Source organism: Saccoglossus kowalevskii, chromosome 3 (assembly GCF_978046115.1).
Source record: "Saccoglossus kowalevskii chromosome 3, keSacKowa6.1, whole genome shotgun sequence".
Classification (NCBI taxonomy): domain Eukaryota; kingdom Metazoa; phylum Hemichordata; class Enteropneusta; family Harrimaniidae; genus Saccoglossus; species Saccoglossus kowalevskii.
The window spans coordinates 41856908-41865973 of record NC_140643.1 but is presented as its reverse complement, the minus strand read 5'-3'; the positions used below and the strand labels follow the sequence as shown (position 1 = coordinate 41865973).

At 35.8% G+C, this 9066-nt stretch overlaps 1 protein-coding gene across 1 annotated transcript; it reads right to left on the bottom strand.

The window, feature by feature from the left end:
* Positions 1-1711: 1711 nt before the first annotated feature.
* Positions 1712-4499, bottom strand: LOC100372355 (uncharacterized). The gene is made up of 4 exons (XM_002731350.4): positions 4229-4499; positions 3357-3611; positions 2802-2980; positions 1712-2492 (listed from the first exon to the last, which is right to left on the bottom strand). The coding sequence occupies exons 1-4, from the start codon at positions 4411-4413 to the stop codon at positions 1861-1863; spliced, it is 1251 nt and encodes a 416-aa protein (XP_002731396.2). The 5' UTR covers positions 4414-4499; the 3' UTR covers positions 1712-1860.
* Between the last annotated feature and the right edge of the window lie 4567 nt (positions 4500-9066).

Here is a 9066-nt window from a genome sequence, read left to right as displayed (position 1 = left end):
TCAATGTCTTTTGGTGGGTATACCCTCTAAATTCAATGTCTTTTGGTGGGTATACCCTCTAAATTCAATGTCTTTTGGTAGCTACCCCAAATAATTCAATACCCTTGGGTGGTATCCCTAAATTCAATGTCTTTGGGTGGGTATATCCCCTAAATTCAATGTCTTTTGGTGGGTATACCCTCTAAATTCAATGTCTTTTGGTGGGTATACCCTCTAAATTCAATGTCTTTTGGTAGCTACCCCAAATAATTCAATACCCTTGGGTGGTATCCCTATATTCAATGTCTTTGGGTGGGTATCCCCTAAATTCAATGTCTTTGGGTGGGTATCCCAAAAAATTCAATGTCTTTGGGTGGGTATCCCCTAAAAATTCAATGTCTTTGGGTGGGTATCCCATAAATTCAATGTCTTTGGGTGGGTATCCCCTAAATTCAATGTCTTTGGGTGGGTATCCCAAAAAATTCAATGTCTTTGGGTGGGTATCCCCTAAAAATTCAATGTCTTTGGGTGGGTATCCCCTAAATTCAATGTCTTTGGGTGGGTATCCCCTAAATTCAATGTCTTTGGGTGGGTATCCCCTAAAAATTCAATGTCTTTGGGTGGGTATCCCCTAAAAATTCAATATCCTTGGTTGGGTATCCCTCCCTCCCACATTGTCTTTGGGTGGTATCCCTAACTTCAATGTCTTTGGTTGGGTATCCCCCAAATAATTCAATACCCTAAATTCAATGTGATTCAGTGAGTATTCCTAAATTAAATATAAATTATGGGTCTCATTTTATAATGAAGCCTGGTGGAATTAAATTATTTTGATCGAGTGTTAAAATGGTATATTCTTTGTGGTTTCTGTGCAGTATGATTTCACAGCAAGATGAATAGCAATATAACTATTCCAAATGTGATCATTTATTGGTCCATATAAACAAAAACTACCTAACACAAAACACGTACATGTTATTTTCTTTTATTAGTATTTTTTATTTAAGTTCAAAGAACCTCGTGTAAATACAGCCTTGTTTAAATTACTGATTGTAAATACATTTCTTTTATGTTGTATATAAAACAACATATATTTATGTACTATATTTGCTCTATTAGAAGCACATCTCCTTTGTCTCAAAAGCACACAGTTAGTGTGTCTGTGTGTCTCTGTTCCACTGATTTCATTGGATTTTGATGAAACGTGACACAAAGATGCTGAGACAATGCACAGACCTGATTAGGTTTTGATTAAAATCTGTGCATAATGACACAACCTGTGATTTTAAGTACAGGTCCACCAAAATCAGCGGTTTTTTATGCTGACCCTTATAACAGGCCATTTTTACATAAGGGCAATTGCTTCTAATAGAGCAAATATTGTAAAAGATTTGGATAATAAAGCTATAATAGTAATTACACATACAATCACTAAATGGGATGGTACGACTTGGGAAGTAAGTGAATGCAGAAAACGAAATCCTGAAAAATTACAATAAATAATTCAATAAATTGTGACATTTTTACCACTAAAAAGATTTGCAATTTGGAGATTTAAGTATTACCCCAATGAAATGTTTGCTTTTTCTGACTCTAAATTCTACTTCAAATTTGGTTTCCAGTGACTACTAGTATATTATTTTTCTTTAAAAACAGCTTTTATTAATAATGCACAAATATATTTTTACTTAAGTGATGTGTTCGGTAATTTAAGACATTGAAACCAACTTTACAAGTCTAACATGTAAGTACGGTAAATATTGCAGCATATGATTCATAATAAGGTTATTGGATTAAGCTCACTTACTTACAGAATTTACTTAAAAAAATGTAAATAAGTGTTTACTTCTATTTTTCAATTTTAAGTTGTTCACTGGTAGTCTATTTTAGAAATTTACCAATTTTCCTGAGTTCATTTTTATCTCTTTTGTACGTATCATTGAACCTTGCCTCCAACAATGTGTTTGAAATGTGGGTTGCTGTATAACCACCAAGTCGGTAGATGTCTCCCTGGATTTGGTAATTCTGTTGTTTATATTCTATTTCATGCCCCCCAGGCGTGTATACATTATCAATCATACGATAATTTTGATGTTTATGCTCAATTTCATTGACATTTCGGTATTTTGCTAGTGCAACTATGAGGATTTTTCGCACACCACATGAAACAAGTAAGTTACGCATTGTCTCTAGCGTGTTTCCATAGTTAATATAATCGTCTAGGATACACACAACTCTGTCATCCAGTCTACCTTTTATGGTGCAATGTGGATTGACATGTACAGTATAGAAATGACGCTGTATGAATTCTGTACTTTGACGATCTTCTGAATAACATTTCGATGATGGATTGACCTGCTCACCTCGTACCAGTACAGGCTCTCTTTTACCACTGTTCGTCAAACTGCGTAGATGTTCTTTTAATTCAACTAGAGTGTCATTTAACCTCCTGGATGAGGATGGAGTGACGATCCAGTCTTGGACTTCTTTAAATTCAGGCGTGTGATGCATGGCTGAATATTAATCAGAAAAATACATGTTTTATAACTATCTGTGCACTGCCTGCCCCTTTTCCATGGGTGGAAAGCGAGCACCGCTGTACACTGATTTGCAAAGAATAGAACAGCTAGTTTTTACAACTGAACAATTCCTGATTTCAGTAATACAATACAAATATCAAGCATGATATACTTGGTCCCATTTGACATAGTGATAAACTGGAAGACTTTTTGGAAGTTTCAAGCTATGACATTTTCAATAAATCACATAGTAAAACATGCTTTATTTGATAATTATGATGAGTAAAGTTAGTACGTTCTCACCGGCCAAAAGATGACATTTCAAAGCAGTCTTCATTGCCAGATCACCATCACCATCTTTCAAGAGTTTACGAAACTCGTTTGAAGCACCAACTTCATCCGAACCATGCCATAATCCTCCATAATGATTGGCTGAACACAATGCAAATACAGTAGTTGGAATTGGTCCAGCTAAATCACATCTGCAATATAATTGTAGTATATTACATTTATTATTAAGACATGATGGGCTTTTGTGGAAATTTATAAAACATTTACTCCGAAAGACCCTAGCACTTCATTCAAATCATTTTTTGGGCACTACAGAATCCATTTGGTAGCTCCCATTACCCACAAGTCTTTGCGAATTTATAGAAAACCTTTAGTTTTCAAGAATATGTAGTAAAAAAAATAAAAGTACATTCAATATTTCTCACTGCAAGTGAATTAGAGTGCAGTCAATGCACAGTGTATGTTTGAGCATACAAGAACGTTTGTATACTGTACACTGTACATAACATGGGACCCATATTGAATATTGTGTTGCTACGACTATAGCACTTTAAAAATTAATCTCACCTGTAAAACCATTCTGTCTGTTGGTTAATATTTTTCAGTATACCGGTCAGTTTCCTAGGACTATGGGCAGGTATTCCATATTTAGCAACTTTTACATCACAGTGCACCCATCTTGCACTTAAAAATAACAGTCTGTTACTTGCAGCAATGTCTAAGTCTCTGTCTTCCACTCCAATCAATGCAAGGGTTTCTGAACCAGTTCTGTATTCGTGAATGAAATCTCTCAACTGTTGACCCCGACACAGCATCTGAAATCTAAGATTATTAAAATAGGGAATTAAAGAAATACACCTATGATAGAGCATTTAGCAAAAAATAATTCATGATCATCATCAAGAAAAAAAATCAAAATGAAGTAAACGAAAAAAATTATTTGCCCAGTTTTTCAAATGGTCAACTGCTCGCCTGTACATGTTTGTTGAGAACAGTCTTGCTATTTGAAGCATGTAAACAGAAATATTGAGATGTCATTTCACAAATACTGTAAACAGTGTCACAACAATGAAACAATACGATTTAGTTAAAGTGTACATATCTGTTTCAATGTGTCGTTGTTTATTTGTTGTAATGTAACACAGTAATGTACGTCACAACAATGTTAAGAAAATATCAGTAGTGATTTAAACTCCACTGTTCTAATAATTGATGACCAAGCTTTGAAATTTATAGGATAGAGGCTTCTATGTGCGCGAGGCAAACAATATTGAAACACAGTAGTTTTCTTTCTGGGTCTTCACTGAACCATGGTACGGTGACAACGAACTGAACGAAGCTATAAAACCGTTGTATTTCGATATTCACACCCACCAGGGGCGTTTATCAAGTTATTGGGTATGGAGCAACCGCGGCCGTTATAAGAACATTGATCTTACCTGTCAGTCAGCTGGAGCTTCTTGTTGATCACTGACGAGATTTGATCCCGAGTGTCTCCAATCACCAGCAGCCTAAATTTAGAGGTTTCTAGTTCGTCACACATATTCTTCAGATCGGCGACAACTTCGACGTCGTTACCTACATTTAGCGACGCGATCGAGAATATCACTTTATGCGACCCCATCTTAGAAGATACGTTTTCACAGCTCCGCTTACTTTGTGAACCAAGACGAACGTACAACTAAGACATCAATAAACCTTTACAACAGCAGTGGCAGACCGAGTGTTGTCTGTTTCTATGGTTGTTGACCCGTGTTTTGCATAGGGCAGACATTTACATCCGGGTACCAGGCTATTCACCATATAGCACAACAGAGGTTTTCATGTATTTTATACTACAACAGAATGGTTTGTACAAGGAAACATTTCTTTATTATCTTTACCAGTACTAGTTGACCAGTTCGTGCTTCCTAAAACAGTTCTTTTCTTGATTTATAATAATAATACAACGGGTGAAATTAAATAGCATTTTAGATACTTTTTTTAATATTCAAAGTCACGACAGTATCAATTTTTCGTCCTGTCACCTACCTACAATTTGAGATATGGTATTATATCTCAGATTCTCAACCATAGGAATCAATGGTAAAAGCGTTCAAATACTGACAAAATATACCTAACATATTGGTCAAGTATTTTAGTCGTTCACCGTGAGTAGGTTTCCATTACAGTGAAGATCACTGACATACATGTAGGCTCCGTTGACTATGTAAAAGTTAAGGCCTTCTTATCATGGTCATGTAGAATTTTGAAAATGCATTTAAAGAAAATGTAAAATTTAGTGAAAACTACCAGTGATCGTTATTACGTTTGGGGCCTGAGTACTACTCGTGATTTTATTTCCACCATTGTGATATAATGTATATCATAAGGATCATATCATATCTAACCTCGAAAAAATTGTTAATAATTTCAATACACATTTCGCTTCTGTTGAAGACAAGTTACGACCCAATGTTTCAGTGGGTGATTCATATTTTACGAATTTACGGAAATTTATTGAACCCAAATTGACCAATACTCGACAATTTGTTATTCCGCCGGTCACATGTCAGTTCGTGAAGAACCATCTGTTTTCACTATCTAGTTCTAAGTCAGCTGGCCTTGACAATACATCATCTAAACTTTTGCGTATTTCTGCTCCATTCATTTGTGAAAGTATTGTTTATTTATTCAACCTTAGCATTTCATCAGGTATTTTTCCAGACATGTTTAAGCATGCCAAAGTTATTCCATTACACAAGGGCGGATCCCAGGGCTTGTGTAATTTTCGTCCAATTTCGCTTCTCCCAATAATCTCAAAAATCTTTGAAAAACACGTGCATGATCACTTATACCATTATTTGAACAGTAATGATTTAATTTCTAAATCGGTCAGGTTTTCGGAAATCACATTCTTGCCATACAGCTATGATTAAGCTATGTGATGCATTACTTAGCAATATGGATGATGGCTTATTGTGTGGTTTGCTTTTCCTTGATTTAAGCAAGGCGTTTGATATGGTAGATAAACATGTATTATTAAATAAGCTCTCAATTTATGGCATTTCTCCAATCTCCCTTGTTTGGTTTAATTCTTATTTAACTGACAGAAAGCAAGTTGTGTATTTGATGGGTAAACAGTCGGATGCTGTCAATATTCGACATGGCGTACCACAGGATTCGATTTTAGGACCATTATTATTTCTTCTATTTATTAATGACCTACCATTATTTCTTGAAAACAGTTCCATTGATATGTATGCGGACGATCAAACTCTGTTATCATCTGGACCAAGTATCAATGTAGTCACAAAGTGCATTAATGATGATGTTTGGCCAATTTTGCGTTGGGTTAATTGCAATTACATGTCAATCAACACATCTAAATCAAAATCTATGCTTGTTGGATCCCGTCAAAGGCTAAATAATAATGGCGAAGATTTTCTGGTTAACTTCAATGGTGAAATAATTAAAACAGTCAGTTTCGAAAAGTCGCTCGGGGTGGTTTTAGATAAAACTCTATCATGGGATCATCATGTTGATATGCTTTGTAAAAAGCTTAGCCAAAGAATTGGTGTTCTTATGAGAGTTCGCAGCTTCTTACCTATTTCCGTCAGAAGAACATTGTATTTTTCATTTATTCAGTCGTTATTGGACTATTGCTGTATAGTATGGGGAAATACAAGTCAATCAAATTTATGTCGGGTGTATAAGCTTCAGAAAAGGGCAGTTCGTGTGATTTCCTCTGACAACTTTAGCCAATCGTCGTTTGAACTGTTCAAAAAACATAGTATCTTGCCTATCGATTACAGAATTTCATATTTTCTAGGTATCGTAATGTATATGGCAACCAATGGCTTGGCGCCTTTATATATAAGTGAAATGTTCAGTCCTATCTCCCAAACCCACAAGTATAGTACACGTTCCTCTCTTAAAAATAATTTACGCATTACTAAATGGAAAACATCAATGGGTCAGAGGACGTTTCAATATAGAGGGGTAACCCTATGGAATAACTTGCCATTCCATATCAGAAATTCAGCCTCTTTAGGCATTTTTAAGAAAACCTACAAAATTTATCTGAGTGAAAAATTTGTTGTATATCAGGGGGAAATTCTTTCTCCTCTCGGGGTCTCCACACTTGTCAGGGGGAAATCTCGTCTCGTCTCTATATCTCGTCCCCTTGAGGTACGGGATCGGGAAAGTCACTTTACTTTACAGTCAAATAAGACACACACAACGAAATACGTTTTAGCTCTCGTCCAAGTCGGTCAATCGAGCACTCTATAAGACACAGCGCCCTGGGGAAAAATCCCCAAGACCATCACAAGGCTGACCCAAGACTCTCTTAGACTGCGTCAACACTCGCCCCAAGACTCTCCAGGACTGCCCTAGACTTAGACTGCGTCTATCGTGCTCTGCTCCCCAAGACCAACTCAAACTCTCTTTATTCATTTTCAAAACTCTAACCAATTACAAAGCAGTAAAAAGACTCTAGGGCGTAACCTTCAATCATAAAGCCAATCACACTAAGTACTGAATACGTCATATCTTTTGATTAATCGTTCACTACATTAATAACTATGAATATAAACTGTCAAAATCGCGACGGATATCTCGTAATTAGTTCCAAATCACTGAGCCAAGTTCCGTCCAAAACTTCAAATAGGCCTAAACGATGACAGACATAACACAGCAATTCGCTAATAATCAACTAATTAAGTCGGTCAACAGATACGCAAAACAAATTCATGACATGTAAATGGCTCAAGCCTATAATATGTATATTGTGTTTTTTGTCCCTACAGAGGGTCCAATGAAAATTACTTTATTGTATATTGGCCTACCCTCTTTAAATAAAGTGTTAAATAAATAAATAAAATAAATATGGGTATTGTGACTTAATACATATTGTTTTGTCAGTTTCCCTTTATTTGTTGTAATTTACCTTACCGATTATTTATTTATTTTTTGACACGACACTGATTTTGGAAGTAAGGTCACTAAAAACTACAAACTAAAGAGTGGAAACAAATTACATTTACAAATTACGAAATTTACTGTCCCATTAACATACGAAAATAATTACAATACGTCTATAATTATACTCACACTATGAGGTGCTGCGGTCTTAATGACATCGATGTGCGATCGGGCATCCACTATTTGTTTTGAGATGAAGACTGGTGTGTTAACAAACAGGCGTTGGCCACAGTTGCGACGGGAATCACGCCAAGTTCGGAAATGTTGTGTCGATATACCTATATTTTAGACGACCATGCACGCAACTAGAATCGTAGTTGACTGTGACAAACAAAAGTGATTATAAATTGAAAAGAATTGTGATTGCTGCAAAGCACGAAGAAGAGCGAATAATGGCCATCTGATTTTTAAAGATGTATCCATTATCTAGAATTCCTGTCGTACCAAATGTTAATATTCTCAAGGTATGAAATAATATCCGTCACAATACTCGCAACTCTCGCGGGGAGGGTGCAATCTTGACATAATCCACATTGTAATCCATATACTAGTATTTGTGGCATGTTTGACATGTATATTGAAATACCCATCATATGGGTTCTATTAACTTGCAAGTCATGAATTTTCAATTCTGCCTATTTGCCATATTGCTTCACGGGAGTCCAACTTGAAGTAAAACTACTATAGGCTACATCAAACATTAAAACCAAGCTAATCAAAAAACGACCTCTCATTGATCAATCCCAAGGTTTAATGGGTGTCATGTTTTAGCACTACCAAAGATGTGTTGAATGTTAAATAACAACGTTTGCGGCACTTTTTAGCAACCCCAACGCATTTTGCAATACAATGTGGTGTATGCATCTTTGTAATAACTCTGAACGCGTTTTGTAATACAATGCAGTGATAGTAACAACCCTCAATGCGTTTTGTAATACAATGTAGTGATAGTAACAACCCTCAATGCGTTTTGTAATACAATGCAGTGATAGTAACAACCCTCAACGCGTTTTGTAATACAATGTAGTGATAGTAACAACCCTCAATGCGTTTTGTAATACAATGCAGTGATAGTAACAACCCTCAACGCGTTTTGTAATACAATGCAGTGATAGTAACAACCCTCAATGCGTTTTGTAATACAATGTAGTGATAGTAACAACCCTCAATGCGTTTTGTAATACAATGCAGTGATAGTAACAACCCTCAATGCGTTTTGTAATACAATGTAGTGATAGTAACAACCCTCAATGCGTTTTGTAATACAATGTCGTGATAATAACAACCCTCAACGCATTTTGTAATACAATGC

Coding starts and splice junctions, on each gene's coding strand:
- LOC100372355 (XM_002731350.4), bottom strand. CDS start 4,413: ATGGGGTCGCATAAAGTGATATTCTCGATCGCGTCGCTAAATGTAGGT. Junction 2,981..3,356: donor CAGACAGAATGGTTTTACAG/GTGAGATTAATT, acceptor ATTATATTGCAG/ATGTGATTTAGCTGGACCAA. Junction 2,493..2,801: donor GAAATGTCATCTTTTGGCCG/GTGAGAACGTAC, acceptor ATTAATATTCAG/CCATGCATCACACGCCTGAA.